The sequence below is a fragment of the Chlorocebus sabaeus genome, chromosome 22 (assembly GCF_047675955.1).
Source record: "Chlorocebus sabaeus isolate Y175 chromosome 22, mChlSab1.0.hap1, whole genome shotgun sequence".
NCBI classification, from domain to species: Eukaryota; Metazoa; Chordata; class Mammalia; order Primates; family Cercopithecidae; genus Chlorocebus; species Chlorocebus sabaeus.
Window position 1 is genome coordinate 1,837,503 of NC_132925.1, and position 27,004 is coordinate 1,864,506.

General features: G+C 35.5%; 1 protein-coding gene across 10 annotated transcripts in view; it reads left to right on the top strand.

Moving 5' to 3' along the window:
* Nucleotides 1-27,004, top strand: part of ROBO2 (roundabout guidance receptor 2) — a 1,759,746-nt gene that overhangs the window by 1,646,835 nt on the left and 85,907 nt on the right. For all 10 annotated transcript variants that reach the window (XM_073009644.1, XM_073009645.1, XM_073009647.1 and 7 more), the window contains 5 exons: nt 8,972-9,096; nt 13,405-13,576; nt 21,320-21,525; nt 25,983-26,064; nt 26,494-26,656. In XM_073009644.1, coding sequence (XP_072865745.1) covers nt 8,972-9,096; nt 13,405-13,576; nt 21,320-21,525; nt 25,983-26,064; nt 26,494-26,656 — 748 coding nt within the window. The remainder of the gene's footprint in view (nt 1-8,971; nt 9,097-13,404; nt 13,577-21,319; nt 21,526-25,982; nt 26,065-26,493; nt 26,657-27,004) is intronic.

A 27,004-nucleotide genomic window follows, 5' to 3' on the forward strand; every position in this document is an offset into this window, starting at 1 on the left:
GAGGAGTTTCTGATATTACATGAACCCTCCAAAATGAATCTCACCATCAACAAATTCCAAGACTGTTTCCAAACTGTAAAGAGTAATAGCTGCATAATGGTAACATGTTTTACTCATACAAGGAATGAATGTAATTTGTATATATATGTGAGACCTCTCCTGGGTATAGAGTAGAATATGAAGTCTAAATTGATGAAGAATCTAAGGATATGATTCATGGTACTCATTCTATTCTCTTTATTTATTTTTTCGTATTTATGAGAGCACTAAATCATTTAGTGCTTTTCCTTTTCATTTTGACATTGAAAACGCACATATACATATATATGATTATTGTTGAAAGAAAAGGTATTGCATTAGTCTGTTCTCATGATGCTAATAAGGACATACCCAAGACTTAGTAATGTATAAGGAAAAGAGGTTTAATTGACTCATAGCTCTACATGGCTGGGGAGGCCTCATCATCATGGCTAAGAGCAAGGCATGTCTTAAATGGCGGCAGCAAGAGAGCCCTTTGTGGGGGAACTCCCCTTTATAAAAACATCAGATCTGCTGAGGCTTACTCAGTATCACAAGAACAGCAGGGTAAAGACCCAGTTCAACGATTCAGTTACCTCCCACGGGGTCCCTCCCAGGACATGTGGGAACTGTGGGAGGTACAATTCAAGATGAGATTTGGGTGTGGACACAGCCAAACCATATCAGGTATTGGAATAAGGATTTTTATTATTAGCTACAAGTAAGTAGCTGGTGGCAAAGAATGTGTATCACTCATCTAAAGGATTTATTGCCATGGACCCAATAAAAAACAAAACAAAATAGTTAATTAGAAAGGTAGGTAATTTAGCAATTTGATCCTTTGCTTTTTTTTTTTTTTTTTTTTTTTTTGAGACGGAGTCTGGCTCTATCCCCCAGGCTGGAGTGAGCGGCGCCATCTTGGCTCCCTGCAAGCTCCGCCCCCGGGTTCCCGCCATTTTCCTGCCTCAGCCTCCCGAGGAGCTGGGACCACAGGCGCCGCCACCACGCCCGGCTAGTTTTTTGTATTTTTTTAGTAGAGACGGGGTTTCACCGTGTTAGCCAGGATGGTCTCGATCTCCTGACCTCGTGATCCGCCCGCCTCAGCCTCCCAAAGTGCTGGGATTACAGGTGTGAGCCTCTGCGCCCGACCAATCATTTACATTTCTTGGAAATAGTGACAAATGAGTAAAATGTGATTAGTCTTCATAAAAGTGATTATTTTCAATCCTATATTTCTAATTTATATTTTCTATTATAAATACATTGCTTCCTCTGAGATGAATTATGTGTTAATAAGCTTCAAATCAAACATTTCCATGGCAGTGTGTGTGCATTTCCAATATTATTAACAGAAAATCTTTTGAAATCAAATGAAATATTACATAGTAAAAATTAAATAAAGTTAAATAAGTTGAAGAAACAATCATGGATAAATTGGAACCCAACCTGAGTTGAGTAAACATTTATCTCTTATTACTGGTCTATATTGCATTGTAAAGAAATGATTTCTCACTATCTGTTTCTTGTTGGTGGAGGCAAGCCTATGAACTAATTTTTGCACAAACTGGTTTTTTTCTTCTTTTTAGAGACGGAGACTTGCTCTGTCGCCCAGGCTGGAGTGCAGTGGCGCAATAGTCTCGGCTCACTGCAAGCTGCGGCTCCCAGCAATTCTCCTGCTAAAGCCTCCTGAGTAGTTGGGATTACAGGCGCACCCTGCCACGCCCAGCTAATTTCTTTTGTATTTTTAGTAGAGACGGGGTTTCACCATGTTGCCCAGGCTGGTCTCAAACTCCTGAGCTCAGGCAGTCCACCCGCCTCGGCCTCCCAAAGTGCTGGGATTACAGGCGTGAGCCACCGCGCGGCCTTTTGCAGGAGCTCTTAAAAGCCAGTGTCACACAATGCCTTTATTTGTCGGCAGTGCTTTTGTTACTCTGGAATGTTGTTCCAGTCTTGGGTCATAAATTTCCAACGTGGTGCAGCTGCGCTCTCTACAAAAGGGCGCATCAAAATCGGTTAGATTTGTATTCAGGTCGCATATCGGAAACAACATGTCAGAATCGATGAGTTTTTGTTTCAAATCGCCTATATACTTTTTTCAAGCACCATATTTACTGCTGCAATAGTAAGTCACTGTCACTGGTGGGTATGTGTATAGGTATAATGCAATAGGTATGATAATATAGGTATATTATTCCTTAGGTATAATGAGATGGAAAAAATATTGAGTATTTACTTTAGATCAAGGATTCTATTCTTTTTAAAATGTACGATTCCCAGGCATTCATTTAGTGTTCACTGTTTTGGGCTTTTCTAGGTGAAATAAGTACGCCATTTATATGCTAAATAGTAGACCGCACCCCATACCAGTAAAAACTTCAAACTGAACTGAGGAAGTCTGACACAGAGGCTAGGGAGAAATAGAGAAACAAGGCAATGCACGCAAGAACAAGTACCTTAAATTGGAAAGAACACAAGACAAGCACAAGGTCAGAGATTGTTCAGGTTAATCATTGTTGACAAAGAGGACCAAAGGATCAATGACATCAGGGTGGGTTAACCACAAGACCAAGCAAATGCCAGTGATTGAAAGGAGAGGCTGCTGTGCTGAAATGCTGGAGCTCTTTTGAGGACAAATGAGTGTCAGGATGGGAAAATCTTAGATCAGCTGATGGAAGCCAAAATGCTACACTGAGGAGAATAATTTGCAAGCATTGCTATGGTAAGAATTGTAGGTTTTCACTGTGATGAAATGAAAAGCACAATAGGTTTATGAATAAAGAGTGACTTGAAGAAAGTGTACTTAAGAAAGGTTATACTTCTAGGTAGTATAGAAAGAGAAAGACAATGGGTTTTATGCTACCCAAATGATAAAAACAATTATTCAGGGAAATCATAATGTTATTTTTCAAATCTTTATAGCGTATTGGAAATTATGGCATTAAAATTCTATCATTCTTCTTGGTGTTAGATATGACACATTTTTAGTTAATCAGATCTTGGTTCAAAGGGAACCAAATTAATCTGGCATCTCAGTGTTTAAGAGTTCCTACTGTGGCATTGGAATAAACCAGAAATCAAACCTGTCCTCCAATCTAATTTAACTTTCAGAAAGCTGTGTTTCTTACATGTTCTCACTTGAACAATGTGAACACATAGGCACAGGGAGGGGAACAATACACACTGGGGCCAGTCGGGGACAGTGGGGGCACACGGCGGGAGGGAGAGCATCCGGAAAAATAGCGAATGCATGCTGCGGTTAACACCTAGGTGAGGGGTTGATAGGTGCAGCAGTTCATCATGGCACACATTTACCTATGTAACAAACCTGCACATCCTGCACACACACAGCGGAACTTTAAAATTATAAAATAAAATAAAATAAAGCTGCGTTACTTATGTCCTTCAGGAGATTCAGTTTACTAGTTTTACTTCATTATGATAGTAGTTGAAACATAAGGCTTTTCAAATATTAATTGAGATAATGCCTGTGGAAGGGTTAACACAAACTCTGGCACATAATAAGCACTCAATTAATGTTAATTATTGCCATTCTATTAAATGGGTTGTGACTAAGTGAAATTTTAACTCAAGCAAATGATGGAAGAGAATGCTTCTTAAATATGCTTATAGAATATGTTAGTATTTAACAAGCAAATATATGAAAGAGCAAAAACAATTCTACTTGAGTTTGTCAAAAAATTCAAAATGGCTATTATAGAATTAAAAGTTTATTCATCAGGCATAAAATTATATCCAAAGAAAAAGAGTGGCTGAGCATGCCTGTATTCACCCTGTGCCACATAGGAATGGACCTAGCTGTTGGCGTGACTCTCTCCATGCTAATGCCTGCCATAGGAAGTCGTATTTTCCTGTTGAAACCACTCTGAACATGATGTGATTAACCTTTAGAGTCCCCCATCCCCTCATCTCAAAGCCCACCTCGTGCCCAGCCTGTGCTTGCTACTCGTGTTCAGCCATCTGATTTCCATGTCACCCACTCGCAGTCACTGGCACGCATTAGCATCACAGAACTGTAGCGTGACTTTGATTGAAGCCAGCTTGGGCTGAATGCAGTATCAAAGCATAATTTAGCAGAAATCAAATCTAATTTACCGTGCATTGTATTTAAATTCTCAAAACACAGTTTCAAGTGAACTGTCCCAGACCTCTAATCTTAATTGACCTTTTTATATTTGGGTCTACTTCTCTGGAAATCACACAACATACTTTTCTTACAGAGCTATTGTTTTGTAACTTGTAAGTGTTGATTAAACACTAAATTGTGCCATTCTGTTGGCTTCATCTCATTTCTAGTTATAGCTGAAGCAATAAGGTATAATCACTTGACAGATTAAGCAAGTAGGATATTACATCGTAGTTACAAAAGATTTTTCCAATGCTTTCAGGTTTTAGACACAATATAAATACATATTTTATAGTCTTCTCTCTTAGAGACATATAGGAGAATTGCCATTTTTATAACAGGCATATTCTTCTGGAGTTTATAACTCAGTCTCTTTAATTCACATTGGGTTTAAACGTGTGTTTGGAATTGTCATCTTGAGGACCTAGTAGTGTTTTTTTTTTCTTTTTTTATACTTAATGGGAGTCATTATAGAAAATCTATTTTATGTATAGCACACTTAGTGCTATTGTGCTGTGTTGATAAAATGCCACCTCTGTCTACTCCCTCCCATTGGTGCCATCAGCCAAATACTGTCTTTTCAGACCATTTTCACTGCCACCTGGCAGAGACACTGAAATTGTGGAGGGTTATTAGAAGAATTATTGATGCAGTTTTTCATTTAAAACCTCAAAAATAAATTCCTTCAGCTGATATCCCTTCACAGAAGATTGCAATATAGATCTTGGGCAGGCAGAGAGTCTACAAAAGTAAAAGTAATTGATGCCATTTGTTTCTTTGGTCCACCTTCAGGTGATAATAGGAAAGGATGTATATTTTCACAGACTTGAATACTCTTCAAATTTTTTGCTTTGATAAATGTTTCCATATTTTCCATTTTTTTAAATTAAAAAATGATTAGATGATTTTAGTTCCAGCAAGATCAATGTGGCATAAGTTCTGGTGATAATAGTCTATTGGATGCATTTGAAATACAACACATTACGACTTGGAGTAAATGTACAATATAAATAAACATCACATGAAAATATATTTTGTAGGATAAATAACAGATGCTGACAGTTTTTTGTTAGTGGTCTTTAAAATAATCCAGTATTGGGTAAAAGTTCCAGAAATTATAATTTCCTGGCCTTTTTAGATTATACTATCAGTGGTAAATATTATGTCATGATTTTGCAGAATTTCTTTGTCCTTTAAAAGCCCCGATGAAATGGTATCTTCGGGTGCTACTATAAATAAAAATTCTCAACTGGATTTTCTGCCCCAACTTGTGAAGATTTCCCAGCTCTTTGTCTTTGCTCTTTCTCTAATCCTCATCTACATTGCTTCTAAAGCACCCTTTCCAAAATATAAATCTGATTATATCTTTCTTACAAAAATGTCTTTGAACAGATCTTTACGGTTTTCAGGACGAAATGTCACACCTGTTTAGCAGGAATCATCTGGTCCTATCTATATCACCTCTGTGACCTAGATTTCTTTTATTCTCAGAATCCTTTACAAGCTCCTAAAAATCCAGTTCAATGGGTCTCTGCCTTATATGCTGCTTCTCTTTGTCCCAAGTGACCTTACCACTCTTCACCTAGTCAACTCTTACTTGTCCTCCAAAGTACAGCTCTAATGTGGCCATGCCCTAGCACTTTTTCTCTTTTTTTTTTCCCTCACAACATGGCCTGATTGGTTCTGTTCCACTCTTTCTCCCCTGGTGCCCTCTACATTTTTTTCTGTTTTCACTGAAAAAATTACATTTTGCCGTTTTTGTGTATTTGTTTATGTATTTACTTGTAAGTCTCTGCCACAGGGCAAGAACAATTTTATTTGGCTTCCCATCTCCTGTACCAACCAGAATGTATCATCATTTTTAGTCAATCAATACATTGTGTGTGACTAAATGGATGAATTATGTCTTTTCAGAAAAGTGGATGCATAGATGTGGTCATTTGTCAGTCCTTATTTTGAGGACTATATTTTAGCAGCTGTGTTAAAATTGTAGTATCTAGATGCCAAAAGAATTTTGCAAAATCACTCATCCACAAAAAAATTTTTCAAAAGTTTGAAAATTAAATTCATGGAAGTCTGTACTTCTAAGGGACACCTGGTAATTTTACTGATAGAGATTGGTAATTTCACTGGATAGATGAAGAATAATATACTTCAGACTATAAAACACATAAATATATGTTTATATTTCATTGATTTCATTTGATGATTTCAATCATGTTTATTCTCAGTTAATATTTTAAAAATTTGTAAAGAAGGACTGTATAGAGTATCCAAGACTCTAAGGTTTTACTAACAACTTTTGTGAGATAATTTAAATTATTTCTGGCCCAAAGCAGTACAAATTAACTAATAAGCTAAGTAGGTGATTTTTACTCAAGTCTTTTAAATGACTGATTTTGACTCAACTGAGTTTTGAATTTTTAATAATTTCAGATACATGCTAAATTATTCAGTACTTCTCACTTAGCAAATGTCCATGTTGACACTCTTATTTTTCTTTATAGAATTACAAAGAGATAACTATATACTCAACTTTTTCATAACAAATATAGTTTTTCTACAATATTGCAGATGACAGAAACAAACCTTAAATTTTTTTTGGTACAAATACCTGGTGGTTTCACATTTCTACTGAAAAAAATGGTCACTGCAGTGTTTTAAGAGTTTTCTGTAAGGTAATTTTGTAACATTGATTTAAACTATCATTTCTATTAGAAAACTTGGAAAAAAATCAATGTATCTGCTGATTCAGGAGAATTGTGTAGAAATAACAGGAAGATTGTAAGAAGCAACTAATCTCTTGAAAATACAAGGCAACACATACCATGCTCTGTTCAAACAGATTCATAAATCTGGGTTTTCCATACTGCTAGAATGAGTCTTCTGTTATCTATAGTTATAGAAGAAAATTTCTCTTAGTAGATTTATCCCATCTGTCCCTGGGGTATGTGTTAGATGTGTTGAACTAGGAGGCAGTATAATAGAATATCAAAAAATAAGTCAATACAAATCCCAGTGAACTGTTTGGAAAAATGCTACTGCTTTTTCCACGCTAGCATTCTTGTAAGGCTGAGGAATTGGTTGCACGTTTGGGGTGGCTCTACATTCACCCTCTTCTTGGACCTGCACTTCTTTTCTCCTGAAGCACTGAAATGATTTCAAGTGACAGTTTTTACCAGACATCACTTATGGTTAGAGGGCTTTAAAGTACCACTAGGTTCTAAAAATTAGAGTTGATTTTAAAGTGTTTTCTGTCTCCGTTTTCTAGCCTAAGCAGCTAGTTTAAGTGGAGATAGATTATTACAAAAGTCATGGAATAAGCACGGTGTTTTCTGTTCAACAAAAATGGGTTTTGGTAGGGAGATGCCCTTGTGAAAACTTCCAGTTATACTGTCTACTGTCTTTCCCTTTATTCTCTCCAGATCATTAGACCACCATTTAAATCTGAACTTTCTTAGGATTTTTACCCCCATCCCTTTCTTTTATTTTCTATTGGAGTTGCTTATGGCTTGGTCTCATTAGCTTCACCTGTACCATTTTAATAGCCTCCCAGTTAGACTCCTTGTTTTACGGACTAAGTGCCTTCCTCTCCAATCCATGCTACATTCGTTAGAGGGTTAAAGCCGCCAAAAATCATCTTTTGCATCCGTCACTTTTCAGCTTAGAAAAAATCAGAATAAAATCCTCAGTTTGACTTCTTAAACCCTCCTTTGTAGCCAAAAGTGTTTACATAACTTGGACCCTCCATCCTGCCAAATTACACACTGTATCCTACGTTTGTTCTTGCTTCTTATACTTTGCTCCATAATCTCCTTGTTTGGTATGTGTTCATTTCTCCGTTTACCTCAAAGCTGCCGTAATGCCCATTTTCTACACAGAGCCTTCTGTAGGTTTTACAACACCAAGGGATTTCTTTCTCCTAAGTTTTATTATATTTATTATATATACAATAACTTAAATTCTCCTCCGCTGTGCTCTGAGATCACCTCTATCATTGCACTTCCCACAGTCTTAGATAAGTGTTGATTTAATTTTGTTTTGGTTTTCATCATTGTCATTGTGTTTTTCCTTTCCATTAGACTATAAGCTCCTTGATGGCTTCAGCATAAAAGCTTCTCATCTCTGTATCTTTAGTACCCAGTAGGGGAACATAGTAATTACCGGACTAATCTTTATCTATCTAAATGAAATAAATTAGATTGAGTCAACCATTCAGTACATTTATTTATATTGCTTATTACCCTTGTATGTAATTCCCATCTCTTCAATTCTTCAATGTCTTTAATCTTTCAACTCTTGAATTCTAGATATAAGCACTTTAAGAATAGGGGTCATATTTTATACCTTCTGGTATCCCTGTGCCTTATATAATTCTTGCAGTTACTATAAAAACAGCCAATGCTTGTTAATAAATTGACTTTAGAGGAAGGAGATGGTTGAGTAAGAGAGTGATTCTTTTTTTATCTTTATTTATTTAAAAAGCAGAACCAGCTTGAGGATCCATGTTTTTCCTTAAAAGTGTTAAAATCATTAAAAAATCTAACTTTCTATGCAAGGATATATAGGCCAAAGGATTACAATGTACAACATTTAAAAATACGTCTGCTAAAAATTTTGCTTCTTTCCTCACATTTGATTGAATATAATGTCTTTCTTTTTTGTGTTTTGAGAAATGTGTAAAAGTAAATAATAAACTGTAGTCGCTCCCTGGCACTGAACAAGCAACATAGTACCGTATTTTCTCCTTGATGTATTTTTCTTTGTCGGTGGTTGATATTTACACCTTTCTTTTCTTTTCAATTATAGCTCCCCCACAGTTTGTGGTTCGGCCAAGAGATCAGATTGTTGCTCAAGGTCGAACGGTGACATTTCCCTGTGAAACGAAAGGAAACCCACAGCCAGCTGTTTTCTGGCAGAAAGAAGGCAGCCAGGTGAGCGTGAGCTTCGCTGCTTTTCTGAAATCTCTGAACTTCTGCTGTCTCTGCTGCTCCTGAAACTTGCCTTGCTTCTCTTGTTCTCAATGTTTGAATTTATTTTATTTCTGAAAAAGAGAGTGGTGAATGTAAAACTAAGTGGGAGTCAGATGTTCTAGTAATAGCATTCTTTATTTTCTAGTATTAATCTTTTCAAAATTCTGTCTCTTACACAGAACAGCAATAAAGCAATATAACAAAATTTTCGTTAAAAGTCAAACCAAAACCTCTGTAGCTATTTAAAATCTGTTAAGGTAAAGCTAATTTTGTTTTCTTGTATTGAGTTACATGGTATGATAGAGTCTCTGTGACATGGAAAACAGTCAGAAATATTTTTTTTAATTGACCCAGAATTTAATTTCAATCCTCTCTCTTAAATACACAACATAAATGACTTTTCTTATCCTTAATTAAAGCATGCTTCCATTTAAGAGTAGGATAAATCTTTTCCTTCTCCGTTCCTCCTGGATTCATCCGTAGTGTGGTTAGACAGGAAATAATACGTAGTACACTAGAAGGAACCTATAGCTTGTCCTTGTTCTGCCCTGGTTTGTCCTCTGCAGGGCCCTCTCTGGGCAACATGGCCTCTCAGAGTCTCTATGAAAAGTCAACTGGATACACTAGTTTTCTCATTTAGAACTTGGTCTAAACTTGGACAACTGCTTAGCTTCTAGGTTCATAGGCAATGAGTAAAATTTCCAGCTAAAACTAGATCAAAAATTGTGTTGTTTGCAAAATAATGTATCCATGCATTCCCATGGGACCTGGAGATATTTTCGTTCTAAACTTTCTAGAAACATGCACTATTAGGCATATTCTGAGGAAGAGACCTCCTGGTGGTCTTCCTCATCACATTCTGTTATTACTACACGTTCCAGAAGAATTTCCTTGGGAATAATGTAAATCATTATTAAACATCTCTGGAAATCTAAAACCTTGGCCAGAGATGGGAAATATAAGTTGCATTAGAGGACTCTGTTGATTAAACTTACATACATTTATCTGCAACATACATGTGTGCAAGGAAGCCTTAAGAAGTTCTGTTCAGCCGTTATCTCTAACTGTTGTGGGTTTCTATAAATTCCTGTGCCAGCTCATAGTGGGCAGTTCTAACAGCTTAGTCTGGATGGACGAATGGCGTTTTATTCCTCACTCAGCTCTCCTTGTTGGAGTCATTCCTCTTGTGACTTGTGGAAATATAAGTGTAGTGATGGGAATGTAAGGAAAGGTGATGGCCATTGCCGTATCCAACATCAGAACTGTTCCACGTCTTAACTCTCAAATCTTCTTTATAATTTAGTAATTATAAAATAGGTTTCCACACATAGAGTTCTTTGACTGTTTGCTTTAAAATTCTTTTCAGATGTTAGTGTCTCAGACTCTAAAGTAAGTGTCAGGCAGCATGACAATTAAACATATATACACACACACATATACACACACATGCAGAGACAGACACATATACACACACATACCACACACATACACACATACCACACACATACACATACACACACACACACATATACACACATCACACACATACACATAGACACACATGCACACACATAGTCACACAGAGACACATACATACACACAGACACACACCACACACATACACATACACACACACACACACACACACAAAGGAGAAAATTCAAAATCCACCTTTGCTCCTTATAAATTGTACAACTTTTGTAGTGCTATTTAAATGTACTGAAGCTCATTTTCTTAATGTAAAATACAAGGCTAATACATTTTACTTCACACAAAGTTTAAATGAATAAGTCATTTTATATATAAAATTGCTTTACACATTATGAAGGTTAAGCAAAATGTTATGTCACTGATAATAAATATAATGATGTAAAGCAATTTGATCATTACATACTTACACTTTAAACCCATGTACTGAGTGAAATCTCATTATAATGTGTCTTGTTATTATATAGCTAAGACTATATCATGTGTAAATCACATTCCCTAAAGTAGCTCCAAGTTGAATTACAAGGTAGTGCATAAAATGTGTATTGGCCTTGTAGCTTAATAAGCATAGGGTATTTAAATATGCTACATCTTTGTTAATGGTTTCAAAATAAATAACAATTAAATAGCATTTAAGTATTCCTTTTTCTGTATTTGACAAAGCGGCATATAATTCCAAAGATATCAATGTTAAAGATTACACAAAATCTTATGTCTTGTTTTCTTTCCCTCACCTATCTTTCTCCCATCAGAGAGACAGAGGTAGAGATAGAGAGGGATGGGGTGGGAGAGAGAGAGGGAGAGAGAGAAAAAAAATACTGTGAATGAGAACAACAGAGAAGTGCTTGAGCAAATTATAAATTCTCAAATCATGAATTGGGATATTGGGAAAAAATAAATCGGTCTTACTGTTTTCAGTATCCAGTTTTTATAGTGATCTATGACCATCCATCAATAGAAACAGTTAACAGCCTGAACTTAATGGTCCATATTTCTCAATATATGCTGATAATGCCAATTACCTCTAATAGGATACCCAGGCAATCTCCAAGGTGGGAAGAGCTGTGAAGTTCCCGGTTTTTGCTTGTAATCCATTTTCTTTTGCCTATGTCATGCAAGCAGAGAATAAAAATGATGGGTTAACCTTCATATAATGCCATTTTCCATGTCAACGCATCATTTAGAAGGTGGACTGATGGTACATTGTAGAGGAAGAGATCCCGTAGAGAATAAAGCCCATCTGATATATTAGTGCTATGTAAATTAGTATTCTAATGGCTAATTGTAGGAAAGTGTGCACTTTGAGTTATTGTATCATTTTCAAGTGACTTCAGAATTTAGACTCTCTTTTAGCTTGTTTATTTTGGTAATACATTTGGAATCTACAGTAGAATCAGCTGATTCTCAAATCGTGTTTCTATGCATGAAAATGTCTAGCCTTATATAGTAGCACACATTTTATAAGAGGTCAACAGCATGTTGAAATTACATTCTTGACATGCTAGCAAACATCACTCCTTTTAGAAGGAGTTTAATAACATGGTAATGTTTATGTAAAGTGGGCTTATAGTGTCACACTTGAATCTAATAAAGTGGACATCCATCATGTTGCAATAAAGAGAAGAGCTTCTAATTAAAATAGGACATCGTTTGCAGGATTAAAGTCATTTAGCATAATTGAAAAGTGTTAATACCCTATTTTATCCTCTTCCATTGGTATTACTTCAAGGGTAAAACATTTTAAGGTGAAAATGTGTCCTGTGCCTTTAATTGAATGTTATTACCTCCTGATTGCAACGTATTGAAACTGTTTAATTACAAACCTGGAAAATTAATTACTATATGGAGAAACAGATCCCAGAGGGTTATAATGTCCTTTTTTGTAAGTAAATACAACATAAAAATTGATATCTTCTTATTTATAATCCAACTTGGAAACAAGCCCCAATGTAATTTATTATACTCAAATGTTTTTCTTAATTGAACAACAGTAAAGCAACATAGTTCATCCAAATTAATGTTACTCCTCTCATAGATGAACTTTTACAATTTGTAATGAGGCTATATGTATATATGAGATATAGAATAAACTAATTTTGTTTTAAAAAGAAAGTAATATGAAATTGTTTAAGGTAACACACTTTTAGAAACATTCTACGTTTTCTTTTTATCTTCAGTAATTGGCTTAATCTTGCTTAAACTGTAGTATTTGTTTATAGCCCCATTCCAAGGTGCAAAAACTTTATAGCAGAAGTACAGTTAGCACTCTGTCATGTACTTTTGAACAACTTTGGGAGAAATTCAGTTGAGTCCATCAAGGATTCAGAATGATCGACAGCCGTCATACTTTGCATTCTTCAGAGCTGTGCACTTCGTACCACCCATCCCCAGTCCATGTTATCGGCCAGATCTTCAGGAGGCCTTAGCAGTTGAGTCAGAAAAGAATTGTTTTGCCCATTTTCCAGATGAAGAAACAAGTTTCAAAGATATTAACTAACTAGCAGAATATCAGGATGAGATAAAGATCCCATTCTTTAAAAACACAGATGATTTTTCTTTCAACGAGAAAATATTGACTTCTTAGAGGATGTTATTTCACCATGATTTGGAAAAACTTGATCAGTGAAACCCACTGTGTGGCATGTAAACATTTCTGTACCATATATTTTTAAATCTATGTATTTTCTTTTTCCCACTTTATTCCCTAATTGTCGTAGCTTTTATTCACATAATTTTTTAAGTGGAAAATGAATATTGATGAGACTGTGCTTGCTTCCACAGAACCTACTTTTCCCAAACCAACCCCAGCAGCCCAACAGTAGATGCTCAGTGTCACCAACCGGAGACCTCACAATCACCAACATTCAACGTTCCGACGCGGGTTACTACATCTGCCAGGCTTTAACTGTGGCAGGAAGCATTTTAGCAAAAGCTCAGCTGGAGGTTACTGATGGTGCGATATCTTTATTAGATTTGTCTTACGAAAACACGGATTTTTATTTCTAGACACACGTTAATCATGTGGAGTTTGCTGATTTGTGAAATCATTACTATGTGTGCTTATCTTTTAAGTTTGAATCCAGGTCACATTTTTTAGTAGTTTCTAATTCTCCCTGATTGAATACCACTCATTTTCCCCAAAGAAGAACTTCAGAGATAATTTACTTAATTCTTAAAAATAGAATAGTGCATTATTTTAAATAAATCTTATCACACTCACTGCATATTGAAATGTAATCTGTATATTTTTGTTCAGTCTTAGGCTGACATGATTGGTTCTACTAGACATTAATGATTTTATTTCACTCTAGGAGGAGGTGATACCACCTTTAATATTATCAGAGATGAGTTTTTAGTTAGCTAATCACATTAGGACATGCCTATGATTTCAATTATGCATTCAGTAAGTTAACTACCTACCTTTCAAAGTGCTGAAGAATGCTAAAATTATTATTTTTATTTGCACATATGCACTTTGAATCTTAACTGAGGCACCTACATTCATAGTGAAAGTTGAAAAGGATGAAGGGCTCTGCATAATCTGATTTTTTCCCAGCAGCTTCTTTGGCACAATTGACAGCTAGGAAATTTGAGATATTTCATGAACCTCTGAGTGTGAATTTAATCCCTATTCTTTGATGTCTTAAATTGAAAATTCTTTCTTACTCTCCTTTATTTGTGAGGATTTTTAGTTTTGTTTTCTCCCCTAATGCTGGCTTCTGAGATGTAAGTGCTTTGGTCTGCAGCCTCTCTTGATCCTCTTCTTTCTCTGCTGGTGAAACTTGATGTGCTTTTATACAATTTAAATTTACATGTAGATTAAAAGGTCATTTAAAATTAACAGAAAGGCAGTATTTTTTAATATCTGTTCATGGTATGGCCTGATTCAGTGACATGTCAGGAATGGGAATAAATAGAACAGACAAACATTGGCTGCAGGGACATTGAATCCTTACTGGCTGCACCTGCTGATGCTGCAGAGATTTACTGCCATGAAACTGAAAGGAGAAGTCAGGTTCAAGGATAGCAGTGATGAGAAATTCTTCCTTACATGGGCAAGCTCTTTGATTCTTTGTACCTCCATATTTCTTTAAAAGAATAAAGGATAATTATTAATGATTTTAAAAATCTTATGTTTTCACCTGTCAACAAAAATGTTCAGATACATACACTTGAAAAATAAGATATTCTGACCAAAGCCTACGTTTTATTCTATATTCCTAAGAACACTCCAAACATAATGCTTAAGATACCAGCTATCATTTAGCTACTTATAATGTTTTATAGAAGATTGACTGTCAAATGTTTCTAAATGAAGAAATTATTATGGAAAAGGCAAACCATATTTGTAGGAAGCAAAGGTGATGAACTAGAAGAGCCAGTTGATGTGACTCATATGGTTCATAAAACAGTGAATATTCAGAATTACGTCTGATACAATAAATGGAAAACCTTTGAGACCTTCTACTAGCTCATGATATCTTACAAAACAGTAGTTTTTCTAGCTTTCCTTCTGTGGTCAAAAATAAGTGATGACCAATTTTAAATCTTCTGCCAACTGAGATTGCTCTAAACATTTTGTTACAACTGACTTGAATATTAATTCCTATATTGATTTTTACTTGAGTAAGCAATTACAAAGTCAAGATCCTTTTGCAGAAACATTGATTGCAAGTTACAATGCTGTTGATTTTGACAGTAAAGAAATGAAACTATAAGAACTAAATATGTACACACATGTTATCAATGAATCTGTCTCTAAATATGAAGTTGCCACATTGATGCCTTAAGCTTCTATTCATAGTTTTGATTTTTCATATAGGTTAATGATTTAATAATATCTGAGCCATTATTTTCATTTTGACCACACTTATTTTGATATATTTCAGAGAATTGTAGAGCCATTTGAAATTCCATGGTAGAATGAAAACGTATGTCATGTTCAGAAAAACAAGTGATTACAGGCATACCTTCCTTTATTGTACTTTGCAGATACCATGGTTTTTACAAATTGAAGGTTCATGGCAACCCTGGGTCAAGCAAGTCTATTGGTGGCATTTTACTAACATCACGTGCTCACTTTGGGTCTCTGTGTCACATTTTGGTAATTCTCACACTATTTCAAACAATTTCATTATTATTGCATCTGTTATGGTGGTCTGTGATCTGTGATCTTTGATACTACTATAATTTTGGGGAGTATCACAAACTGTACCCATATAAGATGGCAAACTTTATTGATACATGTGTGTGCTCTGACTTCTTTACCCACTGGCCAGTCCCCTGTCGTTCTCTCTCTCTCCCTGAGACTCTCTATTCCTTGAGACACAACACTATTGGAATTAGGCCAGTCAGTATCTCTACAGTGGCCTCCAGGTGTTCAAGTGAAAAGTCACATGTCTCGGACTTTAAATTGAAAGCTACAAAGGCTTAAGTTTAGTGAGGAAGACATGTCAAAAACTGAGATAGGGCAAAAGCTGGGCCTCTTGTGCTAAACAGTTAGCAAAGTTATGCATACAAAGGAAAAGTTTTTGAAGGAAAGTAAAAGTGCTACTCCAGTGGACACAAAAACTGATAGGAAAGTCAAACAGCCTATTGCTGATATGAAGAAAGTTTGAGAGTCTGGATAGATCAGTGAGTCACAGCATTCCCTTAAGCCAAAGCCTAATCCAGAGCAAAGCCCTAACTATCTTCAGTTCCTTGAAGACTGAGAGAGGGGAGGAAGCTGTAGAAGAAAAATTTGAAGCTAGCAGGAGTTGGTTGATGAGATTTAAGGAAAAACACCAAGGTAAAGCATCAAGGGCTAATATAGAAGCTTCATCAAGTTATCCAGAAGTTCATTCATTAAAGTGGCTATACTAAACAGATTTTCAATGTAGACAAAGCAGCCATATATTGAAAGAAGATGTCATCTAGGACTTTCATAGCTGAAGAAAAGAAGTCAATGCCTGGCTTTAAATGACAGGCTAACTCTCTTGTAAGTAACTAATGCAGCTGGTGACTTTAGGTTGAAACTGATGCTCATTTACTATTTCAAAAATTCTATGACCCTTAAAATTATTCCAAATCTACTCTGCCTGTGCCCTATAAATGGAAAAACAAAGCCTGAATGACAGCACACCTCTTTACAGCATGGTTTACCGAAATATTTTAAGTACAATGTTGAGATCTACTCTTCAGAAAAAAAAATATTCCTTTCAAAATACTATTTCTCATCCACGATGTACTTGTCACCCAAGAGCTCTGATAGAGATGTACAAAGAGATTAATGTTTTTATACCTGTTAACACAACATCTATTCATCAGCCCATGGATCAAGGAATAATTTCAACTTTCAAGTCTTATTTAAGAAATATATTTTCTAAGGCTATAGCTGCCACAGACAGTAATTCAACTGAAGGATCTGGGCAGGGTTAATTAAAAACCTTCTGGAAAGGATTTACCATTATACTCTCCATTAAGAACATTTATGATTTATGGGAGGAGGCCAAAGTATCAACATTATCAGGAGTTTAGAAAGTTGGATGACTTTGAGGGGTTCAAGACTTCAGTGGAGGAAGTGACTGCACATGTGGTGGAAATAGCAAAAGATCTAGAATTATAAGTGGAGCCTGAAGATGTGGCTAAATTGCTGCAGTCACATGATACACATTGAACAAATGAAGAACTGCTTCTTATGGGTGACCAAAGAATGTGATGACTCATTGACCAAATGAAGAACTGCTTATTATGGGCGACCAAAGAAAGTGATGGCACATTGAACAAATGAAGAACTATTTCTTATGGGTGACCAAAGAATGTGATGACACATTGAACAAATGAAGAACTGCCTCTTTTTTTTTTTTTTTTTTTTTTTTTTTAATTGAAAGAGGACACAAACAAATGGAAGAACATACCATGCTCATGGATAGGAAGAATCAATATCGTGAAAATGGCCATACTGCCCAAGGTAATTTATAGATTCAATGCCATCCCCATCAAGCTACCAATGAGTTTCTTCACAGAATTGGAAAAAACTGCTTTAAAGTTCATATGGAACCAAAAAAGAGCCAGCATCTCCAAGACAATCCTAAGTCAAAAGAACAAAGCTGGAGGCATCACGCTACCTGACTTCAAACTATACTACAAGGCTACAGTAACCAAAACAGCATGGTACTGGTACCAAAACAAAGATATAGACCAATGGAACAGAACAGAGTCCTCAGAAATAATACCACACATCTACAGCCATCTGATCTTTGACAAACCTGAGAGAAACAAGAAATGGGGAAAGGATTCCCTATTTAATAAATGGTGCTGGGAAAATTGGCTAGCCATAAGTAGAAAGCTGAAACTGGATCCTTTCCTTACTCCTTATATGAAAATTAATTCAAGATGGATTAGAGACTTAAATGTTAGACCTAATGCCATAAAAACCCTAGAAGAAAACCTAGGTAGTACCATTCAGGACATAGGCATGGGCAAAGACTTCATGTCTACAACACCAAAAGCAACAGCAGCAAAAGCCAAAATTGACAAATGGGATCTCATTAAACTAAAGAGCTTCTGCACAGCAAAAGAAACTACCATCAGAGTGAACAGGCAACCTACAGAATGGGAACTGCTTATGGATGACCAAAGAAAGTGATGACTTGAGAGGGAATCTACTTCTGTTCAAGATTGTTGAAGTGACAACAAAGGACTCAAAGTATCACATAAACTTCATTGATAAAGCAACATCAGAGTTTGAGAGCATTGTCTCCAATTTTGAAAGACATTTTACTGCAGATAAAATGCTAAAGCACAGCATTGCATGCTACTGAAAAATCTTTCATGAAAGGAGTAGTGAATCAATATGGTAAACTTTATTGTCTTATTTTAAGAAATTGGCATAGGTACCCCAGCCTTTGGCAACCACCACCTTGGTCAGTTAGCAACCATCAACACTGAAGCAAGATCCTCCATCACCAAAAAGATTACCACTCTAGGCTCAAATAATCATTTAGCATTTTTTAGCAATAAAGTATTTTTAAGATACTAACTTTTTGTTAGACATAGTATTATTGTACACTTAATGGACTCCAGAATAATGTAAACATAACTTTTATATGCACTGGGAAACAAAATTTGTGTGGCCTTTCTTATTGCAATATTTGCTTTATTGTTGTGGTCTAGAACCAAACATACAATACCTCTGAGATATGCCTGTATTCCATTTATAGCAAATGTATCTGTTATCACATTTAGACTCATTTTATGAAAATATTTATAATTCAAGCATTCATAAAAGATGAAATTGCTAATGATGCTGAATAGTGCTATGTTGAGCAACAACTTTACCAATCGTAGATTAAGCTAATAAGTTTGAATATACTTGAGTTTCAATATATTTCTTTAAAAGACTTCTGCATTAATTCGCTGGCATTGTTCTTTATTTCTTCTTTCCTTTTGCTCTCTTTTTCTCTCCGAGAATTATGAAATTGTAATCAGCACTCCGTGAATGGAGCCAATAGAAACTAAAAAGACTGGGAGATAAGATGTATTTATATCTTGTACTGACAATAAGTGTCACATCCTGATCTTATGTGAATGGTTATTGAGTATTTATAATGCATAGTGAGAGAAAACCATGGAGTTGCTCACAGATCACTGGGATTCCTAAATGTTCATTTAACCCTTGACCTTAGCGTCATGGAAATCCGTGGCAGCATCCTTGAGACTGAGAGTTATGTCTGGCCAGGAGATTTTCAATTACTTTATCGATCAGATTCATTCGAAAAGTGATGAGCTACTCATTTGAGCAATAAAAAGAAGAAAGAAAAAAACTAATTAGATGACCTTTGGCTGCATCTAATGATTTCGGGGATATGACAATAAAAGCAGGTTGTAAGAAGTTACCTGAATTCTGCACAGGTACTTAATTTGAAAAAAAATCATTTAAAATTGAGTTAGTATGCTTTACCCTGGTAATACAGACTCACTTTCTCACTGCATTAAAACATTACTCATAATGTTTTGTTCATTGGCTTTCTCTTTTTGACCCATAAAAATAAGTCCCTTGAAACTTCTAGTTTGAATTTCTATTTGCCTAATTATGACAGATGTGCCAGAATTATTATAATATTCTACTTCAACATTTTCTTAAAATGTTTTATTTAGTATTAAAAGTAAGAATTTGATGGAAAAAAGCAGTGGAACAAATGATTCTAATTTTTGTTTGTGAACAATACACAATTTTTATTGTTTTTCTTAGGTTTTATCATTGATAAAGTAGGTTTAGGTTGACGAGAATCTGCAATGTCTTGATACGAAGGAGCGCTGTATCATAAATTCTAGCCTCAATTAAATCTGGTTGGCTTTCTCATGATAGTTTCTGAACAGGCTGCTTAACTGTAATGTTTTGTTTTCCAAAACTATGAACTCTAGTAAATATGATGCAAGTAAATTGGAAAGACAGTAATTTAAAACTGGTATTTATAAAAGCTGGTGGGCAAAGGAAATTTGAGCATTAAGCAAAGTGTTTTCAATTGTATACATTGTAATACAAGTTGACTTTTTTGAGAAAAAACTCTGTTTATCTTCACAGTTGCTTAGAAATACTTTTTCTTTTGTGTGGAAGTCTTTTTTGTATATGTGTTTTTATATACTGCATGTATTTTATATGTTACATATAACCATACACAATTTTGGACAAATAACCAAAGCCTGTGCTGTCTATGCTGAAGTTGATAGAACTTTCTCTTTAGAAAGACTTCCTTGGACCTGGACATATCCTTTTGATTATACGGTGATCTTCTAATGAATTCTAAATGAAATCTTAACTCCAATCAGCTCTGTATTTTTCTTAACCATGTAAATAATACTGTACATTTTGATGTCCTTCTTAAATAATCATTAAATACTTCTAAAACACTGAAATGCTGCTACAAAACAGTATTTCATAAACAAAAAGCAATACTAAACTAAACATTTAGAAATTATGGAAAATTTACCCAAATGAACACAACAATTGATATATAAGTAAACACTGATTTTGCGCAAGCACTGTTTTTGTCATATGATAAATATAATCTAGACTACTTTTCTTTGATCAGTTATAAGTACTAATTGAATCAAATCATCCAAGTGATATGACCTTAATTTGGTGACCTAATGTCACAATTTTGGAAGTAAATTATTTATAATCTAATATTTTAACATCAACAAATATTTCAGCCTATATAAATACAGCACACAACTGGTGCCATAAGGGTAAAATTATTTACTATATTATGAAAAATGCAAAAGTGAAAATTGACTGTACTCATATGAGACTTCACACACTTTCTTACATATGCATGTGAGATAAAATGAACATATGACTACCATAAGCTATTCATATTTTAATTTTAATTTTAATATGACTAAGCCTTTTTATACAATTAGGTCTTTATAAAATGTCAGAATTTATCTCAATGCCATTTTAATTCTAGGTAATACAGAGGAAGCTATTGACAATGAATAGTCTGGCCTTAGTATAGCATATTTGTATGTATGTATAGATGATAGATATGTGATAGATTTAGAATATACATTATTAGAATATACATATTACTTCGAATAAGTTATGAGTAATATATATTGTGTTGGGGCTTAAACCTTACTTTCAATGTCAATATATCAAGCCTACTGGACTATACTGATGTTAAAATACCCTGAAAAGAGCCTTATTCTTTAGTTTTGACAGATAGACCTCCACCTATAATTCTACAAGGCCCAGCCAACCAAACACTGGCAGTGGATGGTACCGCATTACTGAAATGTAAAGCCACTGGCGATCCTCTTCCTGTAATTAGCTGGTTAAAGGAGGGATTTACTTTTCTGAGTAGAGATCCAAGAGCCACAATTCAAGAGCAAGGCACACTGCAGATTAAGAATTTGCGGGTAAGTAATATTGGACTTGTCCTTGAATTATCATCTACGCATACGTACTGCTCTACGGAAAAATTGTGTCGTGAACTTAAAATCTTACATCCTAGTATAATTGCTGTACATTTAAAAACAGTTAATGTTATTACTCATTTTTAAAACCATGGATTGAAATTAGAGGAAAGGTCACAGTTTCTGTGTTACTCATACATTCATAACAGAATCTCAAAACCTTTATTCCTGCATCCCATTCCGTATGTATACAGCCAATAAATCTAGAGATCTTAAACACATAACATTATTACGAGTAGTAGGATATTGGAAATGACAAAAAATGACAAACACTTCTGATTTACTTTCATTAGCAAAAGAAATTGTAAGGAAATGTAGATAAAGTGCCTTGGCCAAAGAATTCAGTACAAGAAAAATAAAGAGATGAGACTGAGTACATAAAAGGCAAGCTTGCCTCGTTAGTGGAGAACCTTAGATTTTGGGTGTAGTTTCCATTTAAACCCATGGAAAGAACCAGGCATTGGTAGTTTTTCACTGACGTTTACCTGATTAAAAAATGAGCATTCCTGGCAACTTCACAAGTCAGTCCTGCTGCAGGAGCAACTCACAATAAAATGTCTACTTCTGGATATTGTATCAGTTATCTAGTATTATGTAACAATATTAACAAAAATATACTGGCTAAAAGCAACACACATTTGTTACACACAGTTTCTGGGAGTTAGGAGCCTGGGCATGGCTTAGCTGCATTTTTTGCTTCCGGGTCTTACAAGGCTCCAGTTAGGTGTCATTTAGAGCTGCCGTCTCATCCGAAGATTGACACAGGATGGATTTGCTTCCAATAACCATTATTCTTGGTAGCATCCCGTTCCTTGTGGCTACTGGACTAAAACCTCACCTTCTCAATGGCCGTTGGCAGGAGGTCGCCTTTAGTCCCTTGCCATCTGGATCTGCCCCATATGACTACTTCCTCCAAGTCAGCAAGGAAAAGAGTCTCCTAGTAAGATGGCACTACAGTCCTGTGTACCAAATCACAAACATGACATACTGACACTTTGGCAATATTATCTTGGCCAGAAGGGAACCAACAGGTCCCACTTACACTCCAGGTGAGGGATTACACAAGATACAAATACCGGAAGGATGTTATCATGGAGGGCACCTGTCCTCTATCAGTACATTCGACTCATTCACCCAGGTATTGTAGGTCCCTTCCTCCTACCTGCCATGTAGCAAGTGCTGTGCTAAAGTTGGAGAGTACATTTTAGTCATCACAGATTGCGGATGAGACCCAGAACTAAGGTAAATGATGTAATAGTGCGTGAAGAAAACTTCAGTGGAGGAGCAATCTATAGAATCTTGGGTCCAGGTAGAAATTAAGAGCCAAGATGAAGAAAAACGAAACAAAACCATATTTTAGAATTTTTCCATTCTGGAGCTAAAAAGAAAGGCAAAACTTTTTAACTACACACATTTCCAAATGATCACAATTTGGCATATTCTTCTTTTATGATGGGAATATATTTACAATTATATGTTTATCTGATTATCACTATATAATACAAGATATATATCACAAAAAAGTGACTATTTTTGCTACATGCACACACATGCACACATAAGTTTTTACTTATATATATATAATATTTATCTTTAATTTTTGAGATACAGGCATTAATTATTGCTTTAAGCAGAAAAAATGCTGCCAAGTTGAGTTTTAAAAAGTAAATTAATACAGATATTTTGAGCCCGTCTTTTTATTGATTGTAAATTAATTGTTAACCTTCTTTGAATAAAATGGAAGTTATTAAAAAATTAATGCCAACTCTCTTTGTGTAAACACTTTAACCTCTATCTCTGGGCTAAAGGCAGACTTGGGCCATAGAGGTTAATGCATTTTCACTGTATCACTGAATTAGAGGGTATGCTTGAGTAGTCAAGATTTCTAGTAGTGTTTGAAAGAAGCAATTAAAGGTGGGTGCTTGATGATGTCAGACAAACTTTGAGCCCTTCGACAGGCTTCTGAGTAGTCTCTCTGAGATACCAGCTCCTGGGGGCTTGTCTGCAGTCAAGCGCACAAGGAGAAAAGTAGATGATGGAATTTGCCTGCACATTAATCTCATTTTAAAGCAATTTATTAAGGGTAAAAGGACAGGGTGGAAAAGAGGAGAAGCACCCCTGACCAGAAAACACATTATTTAAAATTAAAGGAATAAAATTAAAGGAATAAAATGTGGTGATGATGGTAATGCCAAGAGTGAATTTTAGCAACGATATTTAGGTTTTTGAGGAACCCCAAAATGAAAACGTTGTTCTTTTCCAGTAATATGACTGTCCTTAAAGGGAGAGACAAATGGGCTTTCCAGTAGTTCACTCATACAGTCAAGAGAGTTTCTGTAGGCTGTATTCCTTTGTGTCTCACTATTTTTTTTTTTCAGTACTTAATGCAAGGGAGAAAAATAACATGATGAATACTGTGTTCTCCTAGGCCAGCTAATTGGTAACTGAATCTTTATCTTTTGAGAAGTAAAATATTCCAGCACTCATTAAAACATACCTACCACAGCTAATGTCATCCTTGTATCTCCACACAATGACAAGGAGATGCAGTTAAGAAGCATTACCTACATACTTTTCTTTTAGCATTTGCAAGTAATAACAAGTGCTACATTTTAGTTCAACAGCTATAATAAAATGCAAATTCTTTTACTCTTTCACAGACCATATTCAAATGAACATCCCATTAAAATCCAACCTCGGCTCATTATATTTAGTTTGTGAGTGATGCTTCTTAAATGCAAAGATTTCTAATGACTATAATGTGTGCACAGCCACATTTGAAAGAATGGTTCTTTCTACAATGGCTATCCCCATCATCCCTCTGTGTAATGGAAGACAGTTGTACAGAGATAATATGGCAAAGAATGTCATGCCAGAGCAATTTGAAACTGAAGTTAAAATACATAATGGCATTTAAAATCAATTAAGATAGTGAAATGGCAGTAACATCCAGGCACTAATGATTTACCTGAGAATCAATCGAGAAAGCTTGAGTCATCAATACACTTACAGTTTGAACCCAGCAGATATAATATTCCATGAGCGACTATATTTCATCAACAATTAGACTCATGTTCATCACAGGATATTAATTCTGCATCTTCTGCCTTGTCTCGCTTTGGTTGGTCATCAGTTTCTCTTCCCAGTGTGACTTTTCCTTTACCCCTTAATTGATGAGAATGAATGTTGTTTGCAGTGTAAACCACAAGGCTTGATCGCAGAGAAGTTTTGAGTTGCCTCTTTTATTGATCTTGGGACTTTATTCAAAATATAATCAAAGAATCTTCTGCTTTTTGCATTTGTAAAAGAGAACTCTTGATTACATTATCAACTTTTTCTGAAGGTCTTTTGCCGCTCTTTTGTGAATAACAAAATCATTTAAAGTGATTGATGAAATGGCAAATTTTAATTGTGATCAAAAGAAGAGTTATGAATTAGGATATTTTATGGTCCCTTTCAGCTGGAAATTGCAGTCACTCCATAGCCATTTTTTTTATTTCAAATGATACTTTATTCTATTCATTGTTCCACTACTGTGATTTACATATAAGTGAATACTGAAGTTTTTAAATAAAGAAATTTACTTTAAAAACATTTCTTTTTCTGGCCGGGCATGGTGACTCACACCTGTAATCCCAGCACTTTGGAATGCTGAGGCAGCCAGATGACCTGAGGTCAGGAATTCGAGACCAGCTTAACCAACATGGAGAAACCCTGTCTCTACTAAAAATACAACGTTAGCCGGGCATGGTGGCACAGGCCTATAATCCCAGCTACTTGGGAGGCTGAGGCAGGAGAATTGCTTGAACATAGGAGGCAGAGGTTGAAGTGAGCTGAGATCGCGCCATTGCACTCCAGCCTGGCCAACAAGAGCAAAACTCCGCCTTGGGGAAAAAAAAAAAATTCTTTTTCTTTTTCATTTTTTTCCATGTCTTTTAAAAGAAAGAAAGTATGATCCCTTATTGTCTTATTGCTTATATACTTGGGTACATTTTATTCATTGAAACATAGTTTATTTGAGACAGAATGTATAAGATTCTGAATGAGTTCTGTTCTGAGTCGTTCCTAAACAACGTAGATGTAGCAGAGCCCCACCATAAAACGGAGTTAGGAGGTAAGAGTATTACCATGGAGGAAGAAAAGAGAGGGGCAAATAGTTTATCAGAAAAATTAACATTGAGGTCCATAAATATATTTTAAAAGCCCTTTGGATCAATGTTATGAAAAACATTATATGAGTTTATTTCAGTATTTTATGTATACATATGATGGACTCTAATGCATAATTTAGACAGCAGAATGATACATCTAATTTGAAGAATTTAAACATTGCCTGGTTGTCATTGAGTAATTATTCTACAAATTGATGGAAACAATTCTGTCCCTTCTCTGCACACTAGATTTCTGATACTGGCACTTACACTTGTGTGGCTACAAGTTCAAGTGGAGAGACTTCCTGGAGTGCAGTGCTGGATGTGACAGGTGAGGACTTTGTGAATTGGGAGAAAGCTTGAGCCCTTTTAGGGATAGCTCAGTATCAAATAATAAGTTAAGGGGAGATCAAAGGGTTTAATTCACTGAATGTAAATTTAAGTCTTTACATTCAATGCCATTTTTTAATTCATGCATGAGTTTGCACATACCATTGCATTTGTGGAATTTAACACACTTGTCCTTGATAACCTTGTTATTTCCTCTGAAGTGTAAGGAATTATAATGATCATGTGTAAAAGTACAGCTAACTGTTATTAACATGTAGGAGAAGCAAATATTCACTTACATGCTTCCGATTCATGGAGACGAATTTCTCACTGTCTATGTCAAGTCCTTTAGTTGACTGCTTCCTGCTTTTAGGCAGTATTGTCAACTTATGCAATCAGGAATGAAGTTTTTTCTGTCTGTCCTCTGTAGAATCTGGAGCAACAATCAGTAAAAATTATGATTTAAATGACCTGCCAGGGCCACCATCCAAACCGCAGGTCACTGATGTTACTAAGAACAGTGTCACCTTGTCCTGGCAACCAGGTACCCCTGGAACCCTTCCAGCAAGTGCATATATCATTGAGGCTTTCAGGTATGGGACAATTCCTTTTTTCTCCATTGCGTTTTTGCTTTAGCTCCTGTATTCTAAACTGTCACCTGAACTATCCTGCTGTTTTATTAAAGACATGTCCAGTCAATGCATTTTAAGAACTGATCTCTCTGACTTTATTTAAGAACAGAGTTTTTGTTTAGTTTACAACTTAATTATAAGATTTAAATATGCATTATTCATGCCTAGGTCTATAGGGATCCAGTTCATAACATAATCACTTAGCTCCTTTCTTCACCCAGACCATTGTAGGGATTTGAGGTGAGAATTTAGGCATCAGAACTGGGTAGAAAATAATATAATTAGGCATAGGCACAGGCACTTTTTAAA